This window comes from Choloepus didactylus, chromosome 10, assembly GCF_015220235.1.
Source record: "Choloepus didactylus isolate mChoDid1 chromosome 10, mChoDid1.pri, whole genome shotgun sequence".
Lineage (NCBI taxonomy): Eukaryota > Metazoa > Chordata > Mammalia > Pilosa > Megalonychidae > Choloepus > Choloepus didactylus.
The window spans coordinates 25,103,912-25,131,432 of NC_051316.1; the positions used below are offsets into that span (position 1 = coordinate 25,103,912).

Sequence of the window (27,521 nt, forward strand, 5' to 3'; positions counted from 1 at the left end):
TAAGGCAGAAATAAAAAAATAATAATTTTAGTTAGTAATAAGTGCTTTAAAGAAAATAAGATAGGTGTGATGGTTTCAAGCTATGTACCTCAGAAAATCATGTTCTAATCCATTCCTGTGGGCTTAGACACATTGTAAGTAGGATCTTTTGATAAGTAGGATCTTGACTTAAGATGTGATGCACCTCATTCAAGGTGTGTGTTAATCCTCTTACTGGAGTCCTTCATAAGAGAAAGTCACAGAAGCAAATGAGAGAAAGCCACAGAAACAGAAAGAAAGCCATGGAAGCCAGAAGTTGAAAGCAATGAAACCTGGAAGAGGAGGGAGAGACCAGCAGACATCACCATGTGCTTTGCCATGTGACAGAGGAGTCCAAGATTGTCAGCGGTCAATCTTCAGGGAGAGAGCATTGCCTGATGATACTCTGATTTGGACATTTTCACCACCTCAGAATTGTAAGCTTTTAGGCTAATAAATCCCCATTATAACAGCCAACCCATTTCTGGTATATTGCATTCCAGCTGCCTAGCAGACTAAAACAATGGGCAAAGGTGGTAAGGAGTGGAGGGGGCCCACTTTAAACTGAGGGTGAAAGAAGGCCTCCCTGTGGAGGTTCCTTTGAGTTGAGACATGAGTAGCAAGATAGGTTGAGCCAGGTAGGGAGGTGAAGAAAGAGTGGTCTCTGGCTCTACAATTTCCATGGATGCTCAGGGCTACGTACCCCAGAAAAACACATTCTTAAACTTAATCCATTCCTGGGGGTGCGGACCCATTGTAAGTAGGACCTTTTGATGAGGTTACTTCAGTTAAGGTGTGGCCCACCTCAGTCAGGATGGGTCTTAATCCTATTACTAAAGGCCTTATAGAGGAGGTCACAGAGGGAGCAGCCAGATGCCAGAAGTCAACAGAACCCAGAGAAGCCAGGAGAGGCCACCATGTGCTTTGCCATGTGACAGAAAAGCCAGGAATCATGGGTCACTGGCGGTCAGCCTCAGAATGCCACAGACATCTGGGAGAAAGCATTGTTTTGATGACACTTTGATTTTGGCATTCTCCTAGACTCAAAACCATGAGCCAATAAATTCCCATTGTTCAAGCTGCCCCATTGCATGGTATTTGTTAGAAGCCAGGAAACTAAAACAATTTCCATCTAAATTATTTCCTTTGAAATTCTGGGACTAAGTATTATCTAGTGAGTAAGAGAACAGCAAAGAAAATTCTCAGCCAAACTGGGGGACTTAACAAATGGTGTCAGGAGACAAAACAGTGCTTTGGGTAAGAAAATGGGGTGTCTAGCAGGCTTATTTATTCCTATAATGGGGTCTGAACTAATTTGTGTTATAAGGAAAGAATTATCACATTTAAAACACAAATTACACTAAAACAGAAGCAAACTTGAGAAGGATGAACCAGGAATAAGTTGCACAAATATTTTAAGCTTGAAAAAAAACTTAAAATATTTCTAAATGTGTGCAAGTTTTCTCTTTTTTAAAGGAATAAGCTCTATTGAATTAAAATTATGCATGAATTTGTAAGAAAACAGTTTGTTTATCTTAACCCCGCTGGAGCACTTCCAGCCCCATTTGTGATGCTTTCTATTGTCTTTGGAGCCTTCTTATCATGTGGCTCAAAGGGATCCTTTATTTTCTGGAGAGAAAAATAATCTTTGCTTTCCCTGCCTGGAACTTTCAGCTGTGTTGAGCCCTAAGGAATTACCTATTCACTGTTGATCAATGGAGCATAAAGGAGTCAGAGATGAACCTTTCTTGTTTGTCTTGAAAATGTAAATGTGTTGCAGCTACAACAGCAGACTGCTTACAGTGGTAAATGTCAGCACCCCTTCAAAAAGAAATGGATATGTCCTAGGTTCTAATCAGCAAGCAGACATATCAACCAGAGTGTGCATATTTGTGGTCCCCAAGATCACTCTCAGCCTTGATGATTCACTTAAAGACTCACAGGACTCAGAAAAGCTGTTATTACCATGTTTATGGTTTATTAGAGTGGAGGGATACTGTTTTAGATTCCTTTGGCTGCTCAAGCAAATACTATGCAATGGGTCAGCTTATACAATGGGAATTTATTAGATCATGGTTTGTGAGGCTAAGAGAAAGTCTAAATCAAGTTGTCATCAAGACAATGATGCTTTCTTCCAGAACTCTAGTATTCTGGGGCTGGCTGCTGGTGATCCTTGGTCTTTGGCTCCACTGTCACAACGCAATGCACGTGGCTGCCTCTCCTGGCCTCTCTTTTCTTTTCTGGGTCCCATTGAATTTCAGCTTCTTGCTTCCTGGGGCTTATTCTCTCTGAGTTTTTCATTTTGCTTATAAATGACTACAGAAATATGATTAAGACCCATCCTGGGCCACACTTTAACTGAAGTAACCACATCAAAAGCTCCTACCTACAATGGGTTCACACACACAAGAATGGATCAAGGTTAAGAACATGACTTTCTGGGGTACATGCAACTCCAAACCATCATATTCCACCCTCAACCCCCAAGAGATGTGTTCTTTCTACATGCAAAATGCATTCATTCCATAGTAAAATCCCAAAAGCCTTAAGTCTTTTCAGTAACAGTGCTAAGTAAAAAGTCTCATCAAAATCAGTTATGAGTGTGGTATGTCCTGGGACACAATTCCCCTCTGACTGTGAACCTGTTAAACCTAAAGAAGAAGTTATCTGCTTCCAATATACATAGACACCCCCATTCCAGGAGGGAGAAATTGGAAGGAAAACAGGAGCCATGGATCCCAAACAATTCTGAAACCCAGCAGGCATACTCCATTAGATTTCAAGATCTGAGAGTCATCCATGGATCAATGTTTTGTCCTCTGGGCCTTATGGAGTGGCAGTGCCACCCCTTTCAACTGCTTGTACAGCGGCCGTGCTCTCCCCAAATATCTTGGTCCAAGGAGATATCTGCGGTGCAAACCTCGGTTGCCATGCTTCTGCCCTTGAAGTCATTTTTCCTTCAATCTGTCCCTTCTCTGTCCCTTTCAGTCTAGGCAGGCAGTGGTTCCACTCATACAAATATTGTGAAAAACTTGGCTTTGCAGGTAGCTTAACAGGGGCCCAAACCATCAGACAGAAGGACTTTCCATAGGTCCTTCCTGCATAACTGCATTTCCAATCCTGAGTTCCTCTGAAATGATTGACTGGTTCCATGTTCACTTAAACCCTCATATGGAGCCCTATTTTTCAGGGACTCACTTTTTGGAGCCACTTCTGGCCCTGATCTCAGAGCACACTGTCTGGGTGAACTCAGAATTTTCCAATCAATCAATTTCTGGTTTTTCTTGTGCTCAAGAGTTCATTTCTCAGCTTATCCTTTTCCTCTCGCATTTCACTATAAGCAAGGAGAAAACAGGCTGCACTTCTACACTTAGCTTGGAAATATACAAGTTCATTGCTCTCAGGTTCTGCCTTCCATATTTTGCCAAGTTCTCTGCAACTTTAAAACAAGGACCTCCTTTCCTCCAGTTTCCAATAACAAATTCATCATTTCCTTCTAAGTCCTCATCAGAAGTACTTTTAGAATCCATATTTCTACCACCAGTCTCTTCAAAGAAATCTAGGCTTTTTCTATCAGGCACTTCACAATTCTTCCAGTCTCTACCCATTACCCAAATCCAAAGTCATTTCTACAATTTTGGGATTTGCAGTAGCAGCACCCCACTCTCCTGCTACCAAAATCTGTTTTAGTTTCCTTGCTGCTCAAGCAAATACCATACAATGGGATGGCTTAAGCAATGGGAATTTATTAGCTCATCATTTTGAGGCTAAGAAAAAATCCAAATGAAGGGGTCATCAAAGTGATGCTTTCTTCCAGAAGACTGGCATTCTATGGCTGCCTGCCAATGATTCTTGGTCCTCGGCTCCTCTGTCAAATGGCAGTGCACATGGTGGCCTTTCTTGGCTGTTTTGTTCTCTTCCAGGTTATAAAGGAGTCCAGTAATAGGATTAAGAGCCATCCTGGGCCACACGTTAACTTAAGTAACCTCATCAAAAGGTCCTACTTATAATGGACTCACACGCACAGGAATGGATTAAGTTTATGAACATGTTTTTCTGGGGTACCTACAGCTCCAAACCATGACAGATACACATTAAAATCATCAAAGAAAGTAGGTGCATAGAGAGGAGTCCAAAAGAGACCAGACACAGCTTTCAGTTGTCCTCTCCCAGTGGAGTAGTACAACAGCATTTAATTCTCAAAGCAACTGTGTGTGACAATACGTATGAAGTATTGCCAACCAGGAAATCTCACCTAAGCTTTGGTATCCAGGGTTTTTATTGGGAGTCAGTCACCTAGGCATGAAATGTCAGAATGACTGATCTTAAGCTACTTAAGCCCCAACCTGCCCACCTTCCCTGCCCAGAGGTCGAACTGACATAGGTAGAACTGGCTCAGGGCCCACATCATATACCACATGGTCAGCATAGTATATCCAGAGTAGCCAAAGACCCCAGGTACACAAAGACACTCTTATCAGGCAGGACATTCCAAGGTTTTCTCTCAGGAGCTAGTCAAGGGCCAGTCCTTTCTTTAGAACATGCAGAGTTTGAGCAACCCAAGCTCCCTCAGTTATCGTTTTCATGCACCGAATACTTGATTATCACTGTGTTCTTCCAAATAATTTTGAAAGGAGAGAGTGTTTATCTGATTCAAGGGCTTATTTCAAAGGTCTTTGACTTGTTTACCAAAAATAAAAATAAGAGGGATTTAAATTGACTATTTAATTATACATTATATATACATAGATATGTTGCCCCGATAAATAAACAGCTTGCATCTTCTCTAGTCTCCTTTTGCTTGCTGTGCATTAGTAAGCCCTTTTCCCCCTTTTGAATTTAATATTAACAAAATATCTTCCACCTGAAAACATGAGAAATTTCTAAACATTTAGACCATTTCCATACAGTGATTGTCACCCATGACCCAGTGTCCCAAGCCCCTAGAGTGCCTCTCACTTTTGCCTATTCTGTGCCTAGTGGTGCTTTGATGCAGTAGTGGTATCCAGCCCTTGATCAGTGTTCTAGAGAATCCCAAAAGGAGCATTTTTATGTGACATTCAGACCTTTCACATTTGTCTCATGAAATTTGGTGCTGCTGCCAATTACCGCAAACACTGTGCCCCTACAAAGCAGAAAAAGCATGGCAACTGGTTGTCATGAAAAATTACCCAAGAGACACTGGTAGACTGCCCCTCCTTTTTATCTCATGTTAAACTGACTAACAGGGGATGAGGATTAAAATGAGCAACTCATCAAAAGCAGCAGCGCATGGGGAAGAAATTTGGTTGGGAGCTAAGCACCAGATGTAGCATTTGAAGTTGACAGTTCCTGGCAGAGGGGAAGAGCATCCCTAAACTCATGAAGGCCAGTGTTGTGCACATTAGGACAAAGATTGGAGAGACACTCAACATCATCCACACTTAAATCACCAAGGGAAGCACAGTTAATGCAGAGCTAAACCAGAGCAGTTTAAGATTAGAAATGGAAGTAAGAGCCAGTCGTTGCATTCTGTAAGTGAGCTTCTGAATGCCCTGAACAGATTTTCCCCTGGCCCAATATTCCCACTCTGGTGTCTGAGGGAGCAGGGAGTGGAGAAGGATAAAGGGAAGACAATGTGCACAGAAAGCTCTTGAGATAATGAGTGAGGGGGAGAGATGAAGCAGAATATTTGTTATTTTGTACATCATTTAAACATGCCAATGTTATGACTACATTATTGATATTTAATTTTCCTTGCTGTGGTAGATTGAATCATGTACCCCAACTAAAGACACGTTCTTATCTTAATTCATGTTCCTGTGGGTGTGAACACATTTGTAAATAGGACCTTTTGGAGATGTTATTATTGGTTAAGATGTGGCCAGCTGAATCAGGGTGGGCCTAAATCCTACGACTTGAGGCCTTATAAAGAAAGGAAATTTGGATGTGATCAGAGAAAAGCCACAAGAAGAACCCAGAAGGAAGTGGGAACCAGATGAGAAAACAACAAGGAGAGAGAGAGAGTGCCATATGATGGAGTGCACAGGTGCAAGCCATAGAAACCCAAGGACTGCAGCAAGCTAGCATGAGCGCATATGGACTTCAGGGAGAAAGCATGACCTGCCAAGCCCTTCATTTTGAACTTTTAGCTTCTGAAACCAAAAGCCAATAAATTCCTCTTGTTAAACCAGCCCACTGAATGCTATTTGTCATAGCAGCCCTGGCAAACTAAGACACTTGCATTTGACACCCTTGAGAATATGCATGTACTTAAAGATCAGCCCTTACCTCAGTTTACCCAGTTACATCCTGGAGCAGATTACAAGCTGCTGCAAATAGAAAAGCATCTCACGTAATAAAAAAAAACTCTCCATACATTATTTAAAACACATTTTTTTATTAGAAGGGGCCTAAATGTCTACTGAGTCTTTTAGTATCATGCAATTATTGATCAAGAAACAAAAATGTTGAAGCTAAACATACATAAATGTATTTTCACCATTGTGCTTCTCATCAAAATAAATAAAATACATAGGGAACTACACTATTTCATAAGAATGACAGTTTTTTTTTTTCCTCCCCTGGGCATTACTAAAAGATAATTGGAAACTATAATATTTCAGTAATAATAAAACAATCAAAACACAACACTGTTGGCTAAATTAAATATGTAAGAATCATAATATGGTTTAGAAACTATTAAGTAAATCTGCTTAGATAGGGAAAGATTAAGAAGGATACTTTCTTAAAAGCAATTTGGAAGAAATGGTGACTATCTGAACAATGTCCACAATATGGATATAAGCTGTGAATAATATTTGCTACCAGAAATGTCCACAAAATAAACACCATTATGGGCATGAATTTGTTTATGAAATCTTGTCCCTGAGCATTTACAGGTTAAAAAGGCAGTTATTTCACTAAACCAGGCAAAACCCACAGGTGAGTGTTGTTCTTGTCTCTTGTTAGCTGACTTGAACTTTATAAAAAATGAAATACAAGACCCAGAACTGAACGACACTTTCACCTGGACAGACACTCACCAGGCTTGTCAGATGAAGTCTGGATTTTCCAAGGGCACAGGCAGGGTAGAGCCCAAGCAGACGCAAACCCCACAATTGTCACATGCTGGGAGAGGCTGCCATATGGATCCAAGCTAGTGGGGAAATGGGAAGTTGCTTTTTTTTAATAGAAATAAGCCAGATATCTGGAATCCAATCAGTGATTTTAGAGAAAAACAAACACACAAAATAACATTCCATTTGGCAATTTCAAATGAGCTGAGATGCATACTCCAGGGGTTCAGACAATGGTGCTTGTGGTTCATGCAGAACACGAAACTAACGAATCATGACATGGGGCTCATTTGGGCCAAAGTCTAGGGTGCAATCGATGAGCTATCTCTCTGCACCTGTGGGAATGAAGAACAAGCACTTAGAGGCCGAGAGTGGAAATGCCACCTCTTGTATTAGTCTAAGGTAAGGAGAGCAAAGCCAGCATCTCAGGGAAGGGCTAAGCCCAAGGTTTTGTCCGTAAGTCAGTCAATACACTCAGATTTTGCTTTAACTGAAAATAGTTAATTAAATTGACTTTGCAATGGAACCAAAGGATGATGGTAGAGAAGTGAATAATGAAAGTGGGCAAATTGTTGAGGGTAATACAGGATGAATTTAACAGACAGAAATCTCAAAGACACCATGGGTGGAAAGAGCAGAAATAGAAGATGACATAACTGCAGCACAAAAAATAGATCTTAACTCAGCAAAAAAAGATGTCAGTAAGCTTTCATAACCAGTGCTTCTTTTCAGTTTTTGAAACCTGACACAATTTAAAAAAAAAGTCTTCTAAGCTTGAATTCAATTACAACTCCATGCTTTTTTTCATGTTATAAGTTAAATTTTAATATTTAAATCCTTCTTGATATTTCATATAATCTCATGTTAGAATTTACTCTTGAAATGCTCCTGCTAATATAAAATATTTTGGGTTTTGCATTATCTTTTATTTATAAATATTAAGTTCAATTAATATCTTCCCAAGTTTAGAAAGACATTTAGAAAGACGGTATTTTTATTTTAAATTAAAATTTCTGAATTAATGGCTATTTGTATTTTTTTGAAACAATCTTCCAACTCTTCTGTGTTGCTCTGGAATATGAGGGACCCAACATTAGAGAGAAAAGAGAAGAGGCAGAGATGTGCTGACTCGTCTTGAGCACCCATGAAGAAGCCTGTGCAAGGAAGGAGGAGAAGCTGTATCATTCACCACTTTCTTCAATATGACCCAGGACTGGCTGCTGGAATATCAAGGGGTACTCTAGTGACTTGGAGATATATACCACAGAAAAATATGTTCTTAATCTTAATCCATTTCTGTGGGTGTGAACCCACTGTAAATAGGCCCTTTTTATGAGATGACTTCAGTTAAGATGTGGCCCAAATGGGTCAGGATGGGTCTTAACCTTATGACTGGAGGCTTTACAGAGAAGGCCACACAGAGAGAAGTCATGGGGAGCAGCCAGAGTCTAAAATTCAATGGAACCGGAGGAGAAAGGAGTAAATGCCACTATGTGCATTGCCATGGAATGGAAAAGCCAAGGAACCCCAAAGATTGCTGGCCAAGATACCGCTGCGGAAGAAGCAAACCTTCTAGCAACAGAAACCATGACCCAATAAATTCCTGTAAAGTGTGAGGACCCAGGGCCCGGGGCTCTAACCCTTCCTTCATTATGCACTGCATGCAGCTGCCTACATGACTAGGAAAGACATTAATTCCCCTAATCACTCTTAATAACCAAATCTCATGAGATCCTGTTGTAACCAAATCTCACAAGACTCTGTTGTAGCCAAATCTCATGAGACCCTGTGAAACTCCCTTTTATAAGCACCACCCCTCTCTCTCTCTCTCTCTCTCTGCCTGGAATGCTGACTTCATTGTCCCTACCCACTGCCATTGGGAAGAATCTTCTCCTGTTTTGTAAGTCCCTAGTTAAATTCATGGGTGACTTCGTGCCAGGGGTGTTCTTTCGTCTTGGGGCTAATCTGGGTTAGAACATGTTGTTTTGCTAAAGCTGCCATTATGCAAAACACCAGAAATGGATTGGCTTTTATAAAGGGGATTTATTAGGACACAAATTTACAGTTCTAAGGCCATAAAAGTGTCCAAACTAAGGCATCAACAAGAGGATACTTTCACTGAAGGAAGGCCAATGGTGTCCAGAAAACCTCTGTCAGCTGGAAAGGCACGTGGCTGGCATCTGCTTGTCCTTTGCTCCTGGGTTGTGTTTCAAAATGGCTTTCTCCAAAATGTCTCTGGGCATCTGTCTTAGCTCCTCTCAGCTCCTGTGCATCCCTGCTTGTTCTCCCAGGGCATTTCTCCTAAGCATCTGGGAGTCCTCTCTTAGCTTCTCTGGGGCAAACTCTGGGCTTCATCTCTTAGCTTAGCATCTCCAAATGTCTTTCTGTCTGCATCCGCCAGTGTCTCCACACATCTGGGTCTGTGTGGGCTCTTAGCTTGTCTCAGGGGTAAACTCTGGATTACATATCTTAGCTTCTCTCCAAAATGTTTCTCTCAGCTTCTTTGAGCTCCTTCTCTCTGTGAGCTTTCTTAAAAGGACTCCAGTGATCTAATTAAGACCCACCTGGAATGGGCAGGGTCACACCTCCATAGAAATGATCTAATTAAAAGGTCTCACTTACAGTTGGCTGGGTCATCTCTCCATGGAAACAACCTAATCAAAAGGTTCCACCCTTATCTAAAGACTAGTAAGTCTGCCCCCACAAGATTGCATTAAAGAACATGGCTTTTGTGGGGTGCATAATAGATTCAAACCGGCACAGAACATTAAGCCAACCCATTGTATGGTATTTGTTTTAGCAGCTGGGAAACTAAATAATACAGCTATCTTCATGTTTCAGTAGTGTGGAAATGATAATGAAAATAATAAACTCTTGTGTAGGAGACATTATGTGCTACATGACTATTTGCTATTGGTATAGGATATAAATCTATATATTGCGTATAAGTGTTTGCTATTGTTCCAAGGATTTTATAGATATCCACACTTTAGAAAGTCAAAACAGATTCTTCTCTGCTACCCATAAACTCTTTGACCTCAGATATCAGTGTCCAACTATATCTAACTTTTTCCCCTACTCAGCAATGTCCTGGCTATCCTGAGTTGCTGAGCTGCAAATAGCTGTATTCTAGGTGTTTTGGGGGATGTTGTCTTTATTCTGTTTGTCTCATCTCTTTTCCTGTCTTCATCTCTCTTTCTCTGTCTGCCTGTCTCTCACCCTATTCAACTCTTTTGCTTGCTAACACCATTATAACTTTGCATTCCAATGTGGAATTCTTACTAGGAAATTCCTGCCATATAACTCTTCTACCAAAATAGACTCTGGCTCCCACTTGTGAAAGTGTGACTCATTTTACTCCACTTGGCTTAAGTTGTGCTTTCTTTCTCTCTCCCTGTTACCACCTCTGTAATGTCTCAATCATGATGCAAAGTCCAGGAGAGTGGACTCTTTTAAGAGACTTTCTGAGATCCCTGAAAAGTTCATCTTTCCTCATTCATTTTTCCATGACCTCCTATAATTTCTGTTAAAGCATTTATCTCATTAAGTTGTCTCTGTAGGTGCCTGACTTTTCTTCTAGATGCTGAGCTCCTGAAGGCTGGGAACATTTTTGTAAATTAATTTTAAAAAACTGAATTCACCTCTTTCTAGCCCTACAGGACATGTGGTAGCTGCCCCACAAATGCTTGCTGAGTGAACACGAGGAAACAGGGAAGCCTGCTGCACCTCACTGGGCTGGAGTGTGTAGCAAATTAAAAGAGGCCAGTTCTTAACAAACTGGCCCTGCTTTGAGGATGCAAAGCATCACTGATGATGCAAACAAACATCTTTGGTCTATGTTGAAGAGGAACTTCTTTCAGCAATACATATTCCCTGAGGTCTGCAAATCAGCAGCACCCAACAGACCAAAGCATGGCTCAGCATTGGAGTCCATTTCTGTGTGGTGCCTCTGTGGTAAGGAAGAAGAGATAAAAATGGTGGCATGAACCAGTTGGAAGGAAGAGACTGACAGGGCATTGCATACTTTGGCACAGTCTAAAACAATACTTATCACGTGAAGGGACTGTGAGAGCCTATAAGCCAAGTCCCTTGTCAGGTGAGACCCAGGTGACTTGGTGTCAGGAAACCTGCCGCAGGTCATATGGCCAGTGAGGGGCATGGGAAGGCCTCATATCTCATGCTTAATTCTTAGTCCCATGCTCTTTGCCCCACACACACCTAATTATCCTCCTTATGCTAAATAGGGCCTCGTATTTACCTAAAAATTGATAATGAGCATCTAAAATGTGGTCAACATGTTCTTCACCTTTAAGCAATCTATAACCTCTTAGGGTGAGAGGATGGAGATAAGAGAAGACCATGGATTATCTACAAAAGCTCACTGAATATTTATCCTCATAATAAAGTCTATTCCAGTTTCAGGAAAGTGTCCTGCCACCTCCCACATTTATAGGCCTCAGATGATGCTATGTAGCATGTATGTTACAGGCTGTCCTTGGGTCTGAAAATGGGCATGTGTTGGTTTTTACACTTACATGTGTCTTCTTTAACGTGGGCTGGGTACGCATACCATTCTGTGAGTATTTTAGCTAAACTCTGAGGGAGCTGGTAATGAGCTACCAATTTCTCGAGTTACTTTACATACTTTGTCTGATTAGATAATTTTTTGACCCATTGCAGACATAAATTTTCTTCAGATAAAATGGTGGTTGTGAGAGAGTGAGGTGATTAAACAGGAAGCACGTCTAATTATGTGAATCCCACATACAACTGACCTCCTTTTTCATGCTCTCATGTTGATGTTCTCCTTCTGAACATTTCAGGGATGGGGGTGTCGAGGCTCAGATTTCTACAGTGAACTGTGATCAGACCCTACAGTCATGCTGTTATATTGACATTATTTGTGACACTGGGAATTGATGCCCTTTCAACATATTCCGAAGGCTTTGCTTCACTTTTTTTTTGTTTGTTTGTTTGTTTCTCCTTTCTTTTTGTGAAATACTATTTGTTCTGTAGGTAGCTAGTGCTTGCTAGGGGGGAAAAACATTTCAAAGACTAGGGATGGGGCAAAAAGGAAGGTCAAAGAACAACTACCATTGCTATTTTTATCAGGAGATGAAATTTTATCAGGAGATAATTCAGGAAACGTACTCACTGAGTGTAAACCTTCTGATATGGTATCAAATTAATACATAATATTTTCTTTGAGCTTAAAACTATACCATAGCAGGTTTTGAAGAAATTATTCTAGGAACTTAGTGGATTCATTTAGCTGCAGAGTAGGCACAGCTAAAGAGAACTGGTGAAATGGAAGACAGAAGCAAATATCCCGACCCAAACATGGAGAGACAAAAGATCAATAACTACCCCAAGAGAAAAGGAAAAGGGGAACATGCAAGTACTTGGGGTGTCCAAAGGAGATGAGAGGAAAGCACGGAAAGTTAATACTTGAGAATTTCCAAAAATGGACAAAAGACATCAAGTGGCAGATTCAGGACCAAAAATGTATGAAAGACATCAAATGGCTGATTCAGGAAACCCTATGAACACCAATTAGATAAGCTAAAAGGAAACCAGACCTAGGAATGATATCATTCAATTGCTGAAAATCAAAGAGAAGGAGAGAACAAATTAAAAGTAGCTGGGGCCAAGGGTGTGAGGCTGATTAACTTCAAAGAACTTAAAGTAAATAACGGAACTTTTAAACCCAGTGAAAAGGCTTTAAAAATGATGAGGAGTAAAAGCATTTTCAGACAAACAAAAATTGAGAGACACTGTCACCAGCAGACTTGTGTTAAAGAAATACTAAAGGGAATTCTTCAGGCAGAAGGAAAAACATTCCAGATGGGAAACTCAGAGATGCAAAAGGAATAAAGAGCAATGAAAAGGGTAAACCTAAATAAATATTTTCTATAAAAATAACGCCTGTGGCATTTGAAGTAAATATCAAATTAGCATATACTAGGAAAATAGAATATGTCAAGAGGAAGAAAAATGGATTGTTACAAAAGAAGTTAATCCCATGGATGATGTTCTGGTTTTCCAATGCTGCCAGAATGCAAAACCCCAGAAATGGATTAGCTTTTGTAACAGGGGGTTTATTTGGTTACACAGTTACTGTCTTCAGGCCATAAAGTGTCCGAGGTAACACATCAGTGATCGGGTATGTTCACTGGAGGATGGCCAATGGTGTCCGGAAAACCTCTGTTAGCTGGGAAGGCACGTGGCTGGTGTCTACTCCAAAGTTCTGGTTTCAAAATGGCTTTCTCCCAGGATGTTCCTCTCTAGGCTGCAGTTCCTCAAAAATGTCACTCTTAGTTGCACTTGGGGTATTTTTCCTCTCTCAGCTTCTCCGGAGCAAGAGTCTGCTTTCAACGGCTGTCTTCAAACTATCTCTCATCTGTAGCTCCTGTGCTTTCTTCAAAGTGTCCCTCTTGGCTGTAGCTCCTCTTCAAAATGGCACTGTCAGCTGCACTGTAGCAAGCTCGCTCCTTCTGTCTGATCTTATATAGTGCACCAGTAATTTAATTCAGACCCACCCAATGGGCGGCCAACACCTCCATGGAAATTATCCAATCAGAGTTATCACCCACAGTTGGGTGGGGCACATTCCAAAGAAACAAAGAATTACAATCTAATCAACACTGATAACATCTGCCCACACAAGATTACATCAAAGATAATGGCATTTGGGGTCACAATATATTCAAACTGGCACAGATGACAAGAAAGGGTGGAGGGGAGAACATAGAAAATGCAAGGCAAATAAAAGCAAACTGCCAGATATATGGTAGATTTTACCCTAAGAGCATAAGAAATTACCTCGACTGTAAAATACACTAAATATTCCAATTGAAAGACAAAAACTGCCATAGAGAAGTTAAAAAATCTAGCAATAAGATACAGGAGTCACATCGAAGGGTACAGAAGAATTGAAAGCAAAAGGATTAAAAAGAGAGACAATGAAATATGACTCAAAATCAAATTGACATAGCTGTACTGATATAAATTAGAATAGATTTTCAAGTGATAAGTATTTTATTTGAGAAATAGGATGTTTCTTAAAGAAAATTGGGTTAATCCACCAGGGAAAAATAAACATTCTAAATGTGCATGCATCTAATGACATAATCTCACAATAAAGCAAGAATTGAGAGAACTATAAGAAAAGTTGACATGTCCACAAGACAATGAAAAGATTTTATAATTTGTCTCTCATTAGATGATAAAAAAGCAGGAAAAATGGCAGTAAGCATGGGTGATCTTTAACACAATCAATAAACTTGATCTTCTATAGTTGATTGTATCCAACAACCAAATTTGCCCATTCATTTCAAATGTACACAAAATATTTTCAATAAGTAAAGCAAGACCCAAAAAATATCACAGTACAGAAATCATACAAGAGTCTTTCCTCTAATTACAGAGCATCTCAGAAATCTATAACAAAATAAAAACAAAAAGAACAAAATTGGTGTGTGCTTAAAATTTAAAAATTCCCTTCTAATTAACTCATGGGTCAAACAAGAAATAAAATGGAAAGCATAAGATATTATGTATGGAGTGAGAATAAAATGCAATTTATCAAAACTTGTAGAATGCAGCTAAATCTGAGCTTAGAGTAAATTTTTTTCATCTTAAGTACATGAACAGAAAAGATGAAAGCTGAAAATCAATGATCAATCTCTCTCTCTCTCTCTCTCTCTCTCTCTCTCTCTCTCTATATATATATATATAGAGAGAGAGAGAGAGAGAGAGAGAGACACACACACACACACATATATCTTCATGTTTTTGTTAGGAAAAGAATAGCAAAGCAAATAGAAAGAAGAAGGAAGGGAAAGAGAAATATAAAAGAACAAGTAAATAAACCAGAAAACAAACTTACAAAAGTCTGGTAAATGGAGAGAGGGAAGAAAGCTGTGTGTTCCCATGGATGCAGAATTTAAGCTGGATAAGGAGAGGGTGCATGTCGATGGGAGAGCAGCGGGACTCAACAGATTGAAGTCTTTGTGTGGTCATAAAATGGCAGCAGTGGGTGAAATCCCAGTAAGGTCTGTATCTGAATTCCTAGTTTTGTTCCAATGTAAATTTCCTAGTTTGACAGTGTACTATTGCTTATGTATCATATTGTCATTGGTGGGGAGCTGGGTGAAGGGTACGCAGGAATCCTCTCTACTATTTTTTTTTCATTTCTTGTGACTCTTGAACTATTTCAAAATTTAAAAGTTATTTAAAAAAAAATTGCAGTGGAGCGGGTTTGAGAGGTGGGGGTGGGCTTGAGTAAATAAGCCATATACACAATGTGTGGAGGTCAGAAAGTTGGATCTTTGAAATCCAGATCAGCAGTGGGGCAATTTCTGGTGAGGAAAAGTTCCAGGATATGGAGTGGAGCTGTCAAGGACAATAGAGGAACTAAGGTTTAGGTGTGAGAGCATCTGTCTGTGCAGGCATTAAAGTCACTGAGAATGAGGGCAGGAGCTGATAAGGATTCAAGAAAGGTGAGAAGTGATCAGGAGGTCAGTGGAAGAGGGCACTAGGGAGGGTAGTTTAGGAAGTTCTACACAGATGGCAGGCAGAAGTGGGGAACAAGGAAGTTTAGTTCACAGAAGATGGAAGAAAAGTCTCCAGTTGTACGTGCTGTGTTGAAGTCTCTGGGAGTAGCCAGGCTTCAATAGGACAGACTGGTGGAGAGAATGTCCTGAGACAAATTTGAGGAGAAGGAAGACCTGTTGCTTAAAGCATGAAAGATCCAGAGGGCACATGGGATGGTTCGAGAGAGAGAGAGAAAGAGTTGAGTTTTGTTTAAGTTAAAGGTTGTCCACTGCAGAAATTTTGGGGGGGAACATAAAGATTGCCCATCTTTTTGAGAAAAGACTCACCTCTCTTTTATTAAGTGACTGGTAGGCAAGGGCTGTGGAGGTTGTACTCTCAGCCTTTGGACATGTTACAGGGGGTTGGTCAATGAAAATGTGTGGTTAGCACTGATAAAAGGAAAACTTTTCATGCAACATAGGATCTCTCAGCTTTATTGAATTGGGCAGCATCCCATTCAGAAAGTCGAAGGGAGCTCCAGGAGAGGTAGAAGATCAGGGTTTATGTAGACAGGCCTATACAACCAACAAGGAAGCTGGAAGTATAAATGATTCTATTGGCTGCATCAAGATACTTTTCCTTATTTAGCTAATACCAAACCAGAGGACACACAGGCAAACCTGGAGCCGGCAGACTATGACTGATTTCGCCTGCACTGGAGCTGGCGGACTGTGATTGGTTGGCCTGCACTTCATTCTGGGGGATCCCGGTGATAAAAGAAACAGGAACTAAGTTAAATTTTGTTTTGCTGATGTGGGATTTAGCATGAGTAACTCCATCTTAGTCCCACGTGCATTATTTAGCATCACCTCTCCTGCAGGAAAAAAAAAAAAAAAAATCCCCATGCACCTTGGAAAGTTAATAATAAAAACTGCTACCCGGAAAGTGATCAGTAGCTTATAAAAACAATGTCCATTAACCAAACCCCCATGACAGTCGTCGCCTCCACCTTCCTGCTCTTCTCCCTGAGTTTCTCTTTTTGCCTCCCAGAAATGAAAAGTATTCAAGGCTGAGGGCAAACAAAAGTATTCCATGGCTGCCATGCTTCCATCTCCTAACCTGCCAAAGACTTGGCTTTTCTCATCCTCTCTTATTTTTTCTGTGATCAGCTGTCGCTCACGGCCTTCGTGTGTCAGCCATGAGCTTTCAGTCCACATTCTGAAGAATTAAATCCTCTTACCAGTGAGCAATTTGCCAGAAGAGATTTAGATGCAAGGCTGAAATCCTTGTTCTCAGTTGTTGGGACAAACATTCTTATGAGAATTCATTAAGCCACTTGCATCCATAAATAGTTCTGAGAACATCAGGGAGAATAAATAAATGAAGATGATTTTCATGGAGATTTTAAAGGGAAATGCCTTCTTTAAAAACAAAATTTTAGTTCTTTGATGGAATCAACATTTTTGGAATTACATTTGCATGGAGGAGGCAAAGCCAGAGGAAAATCTGTAAAAAACCTGGCAAATAATCAGGTATTAGTTTTTTCCTTATCATTTTATTATGAAAATTTTCAAAAATACCCAAATATTAGTTTTGACTTCCTAAATCAAAGATGATAATTTATCAACATTTTTCTTTTTGTCAGTGGCTATCAGTTATAGAAACATACTATGCCAAGTGTCATTAATTTCACCATGTTGTATCTGAGCATTAATATAGCAATAGTTAATTAAGGTTAAAATAAATACCCATGATAGTCTCTTATTTGTATTTTTCATAACTCATTAAGTACACAAAGAACAAGAATTATTACTCATACTAGTGCAACCAAGGGAATTTTCCAGTCTGCGGGAGGGAGAAAGGAGAGACAATTGAATGAGTTGATACATTTATATAAATTTATGAGTTATGAAATTATGGAATTTAACATTTTATACCTGCTCAATTAGAAATAATCTCTTGCCTAGTAATTGTGAAGAATGAAAATCCAGGATAAGTAAGGCTGAGGAATACGTATAAAAGATGTTTTGAAACAATTTTTACCAATCTTCTTCCCCCATATAAAGGGGGAAGGGCTTTCTTTAAAAGAAGAAATTAATTTTATGTATGCACCCAGGCACAACTTAATGATCACCTAATGAGTAAACTCACAAGATGGAGAAAAATAGCATAATGGAGTAAATATGTATTCTTTCATCTCTGCTTTGTTTCTTGCAAAAATTTTAAATATTTAATATATGAATAGTTATTTATGGGAAAGATAAACATATATCCACTCTTAGTAAGGCATAATAGTGATTTTTTTCACTATTTTATAGTGAAAGCCATAATGTCAAGCATCATTATAATCTAAGGACAGACGGAATTTTAAGGGAGAAGTTACTGTGGAAAGTTTTGGGAAGGAAACAAAGCATTTTCCTGCTGGGCTGCACAGATACATTGGAAAGCACACTTGAGGTCAACTTTTAACATTTGTGAGGAAGATACATGGAGACCTTTGAGAAACCAAACTTCACAAATGTGGAAATATGTTTTCAGGTAGCCGGTTTTCTCCTAAATCACATGTGCACTGACAGCAATGGGTTTGTATGTGAAACCCTCGTCAAATGGTAATGGCTTCAGAATAGTCACTCACGCTCATTATGTCATCAGTGGTCATTATTCACAAGCAAACATTTAAACAACAAATCACACATGATTCCTTTATGTCTCCAGTGATGACTGGAGAATGACATCTGTACATTTCAAATAGTACAAAAATTCTGTAAAATTACAAATCATTCCATGCCATGGTCCAAAGCATTACTCACAAATATTTGAAATCATAACTGTTTATGTCCAAGGGGCTGATTTTTGCTCTTTACTTAAACCTTAAAAGAATATGTTTTCTTTAACTTTTTAATTTATAATGTTAAGCCCTTGTGTCCCGGGAAACCACGTAATTCATACATTTTTCTTTCACAGGAAAGCTTGTGATAACTGAGCTTCTTTGTATACTGAGCCATCTACTGCAACCTCTTTTTTTCTAATATGGAACATAATTTAATGCAAATAATTTATAGTTTCATCACCATCCTTCTGTGATGGGGTCTCAAAAGTCACGGCAGTCATGGTGGGGATAAGTGATGAATTGTTGTACTATCTTCTTTAAAAATATATCCAGTACAAAACCAAATTCTGACACAGATGATCTACTTTCCCAGTACATCATGTAAGGGTAAATATGAATCAAAAAAATAATAATTTTTCCTTGTACAAAAAGGGAAAGAGACCTCCTCCTCACTCCTTTTTCTTTCAGCATTTACTTTAGAAAACTTGCAATTTTAAGTTCTTTCTCTGTCCCTTTGAAATGTACTTAAATACTTTCAAAAATTGAAATAAACCCTTTGCAAATTTTCCAACTCAATCAAGAATGTTTCTTCAAGGACAGGAGCCATTACCTTGAAATATATTCATCAAGGAAGATAGTACTCTTATTTCCCAGTTTCCTGGGAGGAGATGAGCAGAATTTCTGGTGGTGCTTGGCTCCAAATTGCAAACCTACCTCCTGGTCATAAAGATATCTTAAGGACATGTATGTAATAGGTTGTATTCATTTAGCTGCATAAAAAGGAAGAGCTTATTTTCTGTTTTTGCAACCTTTTTAGTGGATGCCCTATGATGCATCACACTGAGAGACTGAATATACAGATGGATATTGACCAGGAAATTTTGACCCACTATCAGCAGTAACCAGACCAGGAAAGCATGGCTTACCACCTGTTAACAGTCGGTCCAGAAAGCTGGACTGACTTACAGCAAACATCCAGGAATAAGACACACTAGCCAGGACTTGATTTCTAACTGACAGCTTCTCTGAATTTGCCACCACCATCCCAGGCCCTGCCTCCAATTTAAGAACAACCAGAGAAAGCCAAATATGCTCCCCTAACCAATCCCATAGGATGCCCATCTTCTACTTAGCCCACCACCAGCTTCTCCAGGCCAACAGCCTCCAATGGGGCACATTTGAAGTCTTCCCTTTTCTCCATATAAAGCTTTCCCACTCCTCTGCCTGCCTTTCAGTCTCCGCCAAATGCAAATAATTGTGACGGACTCCCCTGCTGTAGTAAACTTTGAATAAATAGCCTTTGTTCTTATTTGGGCATTCTTTGCTCATCTATGCAACATTCTGGTTTCATGCTTATTCAACAATACAACTGCTTTTCTTTCTCTTCTACTTTTGTGGAAAATTTTTCCAAGCAGGGAGAAGATTTTTGTTTTTAATTATATTTTCCCAGCAATCAGAGCCTGTGAATTTAATGATGTGAAGAAACGCTCTTTGTACTGTCTCTGTACCTATTTCAAGATTCTATTCTGGTATTTCTTAGAGCTTGTCCTAACCTGGTCAACAGAAGTTGCTTATGATTATATGGTGGGCCTTTTCTCCTTAAAATTGGTTAATTTATTTTACTTTTAATTGGGCCTCAGCACAAAGAACACATCATCTGTGCACGAGGAAAAGAAACAGACAAATGTATTGCTGATAATGAACGTTCTAGTGAAAACTAAATTTTTCTTCCTCTGTTACTCTTCTGTGTCCTCTTTTCTATTTTAACAGATGTTGCAGCCATAGATGAGACCCATTGCCTTTCTAGCTTGCAATTAGTAGAGCTAATTACTGACATCATAGTCACTGTGCCCTGGCATTGTTCTATATTCACAAATGTGCCTAAGAAGGAAATCATCCCACCCCAGGCTGCAGAAACCCAGTTTCCACCCTAACTCCTGCACACAAAAAGAGTCCTTTACAAGATAACTCTTCTCCAGGAGCTTCAATTTTCTTTTTCACTTTAGTTTTATTTTTTTCCCATGAGCTTTCTCCTAAGAACAATATTTTACATTCAATCACTTTGGCCCACTCAGGAACTCCCAGGAGATACATGATGGGAATTTTACATAGCAACCTCCTCCTTCTTGAAAATTATCACTCAATTTTGTCTTGTCTCCCATTCCAACCTAGATAAGTTACGGAATGGCAACCTCAGGAATTCTCTAGGGACAAATGAGATGACACAACAAACTCTCAGAGAATTTATTACAGAACTATATTGAGAACAATCAACATAGACCTTGATAAGAAGTTGGCAAAGTCTTCACCAATGAAGACACACATGGGTTGCTTGGAAAATCTGAAGCTTTGCCATAATGGCTTTACTTTAGATCATATTCAAATTATATATGTCAAAGCCATACCATTACAAAAACAAACATCATGGTCCAGTTACTCTTCCTGTGTAACCGACCAACCAAAAATTTAGTGACTGCAAATAGCAACACCTTTACTTCTCATGATAATGTGCTTTAGCTATGGTTTATTCTACTGGGCTTGCTGGATCACTCATGGAGCTCATTCAGTTGATGTGTTGGCTGGAGCTAGGATGTCTAAAATGGCTTCCCTTCCATGCCTGGCATCTTGAAACAGGGTGGCTAGAATGTTGACACTTTGGTCTCTATGGGATCACTCTTTCTCCACTAGGCTAGACTGAGCTTCCGTATATAGCTGCTGTGTTCTAAGACACAAGTCCAATGTGCAGGTTATTATCTAGCCTCTGCTTACGTTATGCTTGCTGATGATTAGCTGAACAAATCAAGACACATAGCCAAGTCCAAAGTCATTGTGACAATGAAACATACAAGGGTGTGAATACTGAAGTGGTGTTTGGTTGGTGGGAATCATCAGTGTAATGATCTATCACAACCCCCTTAATATGTGCCAGACACGGTTAAGGGGAGGGGAGGGGACAGGCAATGTGTGAAGAAGGATTAAAATAATGTACAAAACAGGATGGCGTACTCCCACAGATCATTGGTATTGCATGCTGGAGTAAAGAGAACAACAGACATTCCCCAAAGAGCAATTATAAAGCTGGAAAAAATTGCCAAAAACAAGCATTTCAGCACTCTGGAAATTGACCAAATATACAATAAACTAAGAAGTTATTATTCATTAAAGCTATCAAACTAAGGTAAGAAGAATTTAGGCCTGTGGCATTCTTTCTGGGGGCTGCTCACAATCCTCCCAAACCCAAGCTCTGTTGCTTTGGTAGTTCATCCTGGCTGGGGCAACTGATGAAAACCAGGAGCTACACTATCACTGCCAAAGGGGCTCACATGATTTGGAGCATTTTCAGTCAAAGTTGAAATCTCAGTGGTAAGCAAACTGGAAGAATCAGCAGCTCTGCTAGATTCAGTAAGAGAAGAGAAGGCCCAAACTATCCACACTTGCCTGGAGAATGACGGAGCCTGATAGCTTGTGAAGAGGAAATGCAAGAGAGCCTGGCAGGAGTCGAGAAGTCCTGTAAATGGCCCCAATTTTGAATTCACTTCCCAGCCAACACACAGATCCATCAGCAAGAGTAGGGGTCTCACTGCTCAGGTATTTGAGTAAAACTATTGACAACTGTTGGCTGAATACAAATCAAGCAGACAAAAGAGTAATTCCAGGAAGCCATACATAAAAGTAAAAGTAAGAAAATGAGATGAGCAGGGACATCTGTGACCACATATTGCAAACAGAAACCACAGATCTAGTCCAGGCAAGCTACTAAACAAACAAGCTTCCCTTCTCTGGAGGGAAAAATCAGAATGCAGACTTGCTACATTATCTAAAATGTCCAGTATTCAGTAAAAAATTACAAAACATGAAAAGAAAGAGATGTGACCCATACTTGGGTGGATTAGAAACAGGCATTAGAAACTGTCTCTAAGTGTCTACATATGTTCGATTCAGCAAAGATTTCAAAGTAGCTATTGTAAATAGGCTCAAAGAACTAAAGGAAATAATATTGAAAGAATTAAGAGAAAGTATAATGACAATGACTCAAATATTATAGAAATTCAATAAAGAGCTAGAAAAAAATTTTTAAAAAGCACCAAATGGAAACTCTGAAATTGAAAAGTAAAATAACTGAAATGAAAAATTCATTAGAGGGCCTCAGTAGCATCTTTGAGTTGGTAGAAGAAAGAATCGCTGTAACCTAAAGGTGAATTAATAAAAATTATTTAACCTGAAGAACAGAGACTAAAGAGATTGATGAAAAATGGCCTGTGATGCATGATGACACACACTAATGTATGTGGAATGGAAGTCTCAGGGAAAAAAGACAGAAAATGAGAAGAAAAAAATATTTGAAGCTAATGGCTGAAAATTTACCAAAATTGATGAAAAAAACTACATATCTAATACTTGCCCCTGGTAAAATAAAAACAGATCCACTACTAGACATATTAGTCAAACTGCTTAAAGAGATAATCTTGAAAGCAGCCAAAGAAAAACAATTCTTCTGCACAAGGGACCCACAATAAGATTAACAGCCGACTTTTCATAAGAAACAATGGAGGGAAGAAAGCAGTGGTATGACCTATACAAAGAGATGGAAAAATAAATGTCAACCAATGATTCTATCCAGCAAATCTATCCTTCAAAAATGAAGGCAAAGTAAAGGTATTGCCAGATAAAAAAGACAGGGAATTCACTGCTGGCAGCCCTGACTTACAAGAAATACTAAAGGAAGGCATTTGAATGGAAAGAAATGCTTTATTTGTAGATCTGAAAATATTGGTTTGTTTCATCGGAGGGTATGAGTGTGTAGGTGTGTGCAGATGCATGTACAAAATGTTCCAAAGTTTTTGAGCAGTTTAATGTTTGTTAATTTCAGAAACAAAAATTCTGGATAGTTATAAAAATATCCTTTGAAGGTTTAATTTCTTTCAATTTATTTTATACTTATTTAGCTTTGTGATCTTTGAATAATAAATTGTTAATTTAGTTTTTGTACAAGTCCCTCTGTTTGAAGATGAGAAAGATTGACTGAAATAAAAATTTTAAAAAAATATTCAAAATTTACAAAGCTAAATAAGTATGAATAAATGTAAATTCTCTGTCTGGGTTGATGCAAGGTGAAAACATAATGTGGGATAGTTAGAGTTTAAGAGAAAGAGATTGTGAGAGTAAAAATCCCTGGTAATCAGCAAAAAGTGTCAGGGCTTCAGATTTTCAAAGGCTATGAAATCGCTGGGACTCAAGTCAAGATTTCCAAGGGATAAGGGAAACCAGGCAACATCTGGGTTACAGGTGGAATGAACAGAAAATTGCAATAAGGTCCATCAATGAGAAGAGGGTATAGTTGGAGGGATCTAGACTGCCAAGGATGGAGGAAGAGTGGGGGAGGGGCTGCCAGCCTCCTCTTTTTGTCCCCTCCCCCACCCTTCTGAACTCTTTGATGAAGTCATAGCTTTGTGATGTGGGCTTGGAACTCCAGTCCAGAGCTCATTTTTACTGCCCAGTTGCCCGTGGGCAGCTGTGCTATGTTCAGACAATGGACAATTATCTCTTTTCCTTAAGAAGCTTTATTACTACATGGCTGAGCTCCACTTCCACTTCATGGCTGATTGATATCATCTTCGCCATCTTATGTGGAGTGGGGCTCTTTTTTCTGTTACTTCCATACCTCCCAAGTTATCCGACTCTACCGCTACCTAAGGGACATAGATACATCAAGAAGGTAAGGGACACTCAGCCCAACACAACAGGGATTCATTCTTTTTCTCTCTTCCTATTTCCACTTTCCTAAATCAACTAGAGCGATCCTTGAGATGGGAAATCTTGGGAAAGAATGCAACACCATTCTTCTAGGGCCCCACCAAGCAGGGCAGGGTTTAGCCTGGACACCAAGGTTTCTACCTGAAGAATTCAGCCCATCTGTCTCAGTGTGGTAAAGGCTCCAGGGTGACCCCCCAAACACAGGGACTCAGCAGCCAATGATGGGATTTCAGAGAGAGTTCTGGATCTCTGCAGGACCACAGAGCCCCAGTGCTGGCTCATCAGTCGCCTCCCCTTGACAGGCATCTCTGGGGCTTTCCTTCGTGTTGGCACTGATCTAGAGAGCACTGCTGAGGCCATGAGAGCCTCTGATCAGAGGCTGGAGCTGAGCTCTAGCCCTGGGAAGCAGAATCCACCTGACAGAGCACAGGTCTGAAGTCTGTCCCCTTCTTGAAATCCATTGCAGATCTCACAAAATTCTTCTTTGAATTATTCAAAGAAGGAAAAAAATAGTTTTACCCGCTATAAAAATGAATAAATGGAAAAACAGAGCCCCATTAATTAAATGTAGAGTCATGTTATTCATGAATACTGAATGTCTGCTGTGTATCTTGAGAGAGAAAAGAACTGGGTCCCAGCTCCTCATTCTTTTCTTGTCTATCAGCGTCAAATGGGGACAAGGGGAAGGAACAGGAGGAGGAAGAAAAATGGAGCTTTGAAAGGTAAGGTCCTCCCCATTCAACCCTGACTCCCCCTACCCCAGGCATTAACCTCAATCTCTCCTGTCCCTGGGGGCCCAGGTCCATGGTCATGGAGGGTGTCAGGCACTAGAGCACATCCCTCTGGGGAAACAGAACCCTCGAAGGAGGCTCCTGGGAAGGAAATCCAAGCCTAGGATCCTTGTCAGATTACCTGCTGGGACCTTCTCTGGGAATGAAGCAATGATGGGCCTGGGCAATGGGTGGTGCCCATTAGGGAGCAGTGTGGGATGTAGTAGACAGATATAGTGGCTGAATTTGAAGGTAGAATATCCAGGTCCAACTGTGGACAAGTTGTTTAACCTCCCTAAGGCTCTCCTTGAGAAGTCACAGTGAGTATTGGATGTAGGAACACTTTGTAAATGGTTCAGCCCACCCACACGTGAGCCTTCCTCTTACAATCAGGGATCATGTGATCTTGTACACAGATGCTTGAGCTCCAGAGCCTCATCTCCCAATGGTCTCCCCTAAAAGGACATTCCACTCAGGTTCCTGTAAGATCCCTAGGCCCCTACCTTCACCACCCATAACCCAGTCCCCTGATTTCCAGCTTGCAGAGAGAGCCTGCAAGAACTGAAGGAGACTCAAGACCTGTTCTTGCTTCTGCAAAGGTGAGTAACCTTTCCCATTCTCTCCTGTGTCACTGTTCCTACCAGCTCCAATGCAATCAGAGAGCCACAGGGTGGCCTGGGACTGACAAAGGATGGGAAATCCATGGGGAGAGAATGAAACAGAAAACTCTGGGGTGAGGGAGGGCAGGAGCATGGTGAAGACAGGTGGGGAGTGGAGGGGCCAGGTGCCTCGGATTCTCCCACCTCTGCCAGGCTCTCCTGGCCCCATTCTGCTCCTGGCTGCAGCTTCTGCCTCCTATCTCCTGCAGCCACCTGGGTCAGCTCCCTGAAAAGGGCAACTTTCATCAGCTCTTATGTCAAGACCCCTCTGCTGAGATGTGCAAAACGGCACCTGCTGAAGCCCATCTGCCACGTGAGGAGCCCATGGACAACGCTGCTTCCACTGTGTCCCCTTGGGCTTCCAAAGTTCCTCTGACCAAGCCCCCTCTACCTCTGGCCTCCAAGCTTTCACCATACCTGACCACCCCCTCAGTTCCTGGTCTTTTGCACTCACCTCTGAGTGCCTCTCAGCCATCAGAGCCTTTTCTACCTCTAGACCATCGCTCACGCCAACCACTCGCACCTTTCTCACCCCCACCACCTGCCTCTGGTTCTTTGGCCTGCCCTCAGCCTCCAACAGCCTTCTCTGCTCCACCACTGATAGGCTCCTCTTTGACTCTTTCTCAGCATGACTTGATGTCACTCCCACTGAGTGCATCTTTATATAACAAGTCTTGGCTGTCTGCTTCTACGCCAACAATCTCAAGCTTTGACCGGTCAAGCCGTCCCATTCTGGCCTCCTCCTGGTGGTGGGCGGCTACAAAAGACCTATTCTTCCCGACCCCAACACACTCTGAATTCCAGCAAGAGCATATTTCCCATCACTCACAAGAAGCCTCTTTCTGGAGAGGCCCCGTAAACAGGGAGGTGGAATTTGGTGGCCCCTCTTTCCTCAACTCAGATGTCCAGAAGCTCCTGGAACTGCAAATCACAAAGACAGTGGAATTGAAGAGTTGGAAGGAAAAAGAAAAGGAGGGTCCAGACTACCGTCTGAATTCTTTAGGGAATGTGTTTAAGTCCCTTCCTGATGAGCAGGACAGCACAGTCCCTCAACCTTTCTGGAGCACCAAAGACAAACCAGAACAGCAACCCAGCCCTGAGAAGCCCCCAAATCCTGAGACCTTGGGGGATCATTTGGGGCATAAATGCAGCCAGTTCTTCTGGGGCCTCCCCTTTCTGCACAGTGAGTCCCTGGTGGCTACTGTCAGGGGTTCTGGCTCTGCAGTAGAGTTTCCCTCTGTTTTCTTCAATGGAATCTCTAGTGCCTTACCAATTCACATGCCAGCTGAAGAATTTTCACTCCTCTCACAGTCCCAGGCCTTGCCACCTTATGTGGTTCAATCCCAACTCTTGATTCCAACCATGCCACAACCCCAGCCCTCACTATCTCAAGTCCATTTCCAGCCCCAACCTCTGGCTCAGATCCAGACCCAGGTCCATCTTTCATCTTCTCTCCCAATTCTAGTACCTTCTTCTCCTCAGATTGTTTCCTGTAGAGAATTGTGGCCCACCTCCCAGAATGAGTCACAATCCCTCATGCCAATTGCAATTCAACACCTGGAATGTCACTTTTTGAAGAAGCAAAAAGAGAGTTGGAGGGCTTTACCCTTCGTGGTCACACGATCTCAGGAAGCCTTTAGTTCTCTAAGTTCTAACCTTCCCCAGGAGAGCCAGGCCTCCCAGGCCCACAAGTCAGTCTCCAGCCTTCCTGGGGATTTTCCTGTCAGCCCCGTGCTTTGCAGGCACCTGGAGCAACACCTTCCAGAGAGGTTTCTCCAACAGCAGGGCAGCCTGCCCCATAGGATCCATGTAGGTCTGGAACAGGTGCAGCCTCAGAGAAAATCGCCAGGGATCTGTCAAGAACCCTCTCGGCCCTCTGTATGTACACAGCAAAGTA

General features: G+C 40.9%; 1 protein-coding gene and 1 long non-coding RNA gene across 3 annotated transcripts in view; one reads left to right on the plus strand and one right to left on the minus strand.

The window, feature by feature from the left end:
• Positions 1-6,539: 6,539 nt before the first annotated feature.
• The window catches only part of LOC119505148 (ras and EF-hand domain-containing protein-like), an 87,119-nt gene continuing 66,137 nt past the window's right edge, over positions 6,540-27,521 (minus strand). The window contains exon 11 of one of the 2 annotated variants that reach the window (XM_037797810.1): positions 6,540-7,156. In XM_037797810.1, coding sequence (XP_037653738.1) covers positions 7,024-7,156 — 133 coding nt within the window. In that variant the 3' untranslated portion in view covers positions 6,540-7,023. Of the gene's footprint in view, positions 7,412-27,521 lie in introns of both variants that reach the window. The other variant, XM_037797812.1, reaches the window with a different exon arrangement.
• LOC119505154 lies at positions 24,857-25,887 on the plus strand. The gene is made up of 3 exons (XR_005210689.1): positions 24,857-24,917; positions 25,504-25,564; positions 25,834-25,887. It is a non-coding gene; the product is annotated as an uncharacterized LOC119505154 (long non-coding RNA).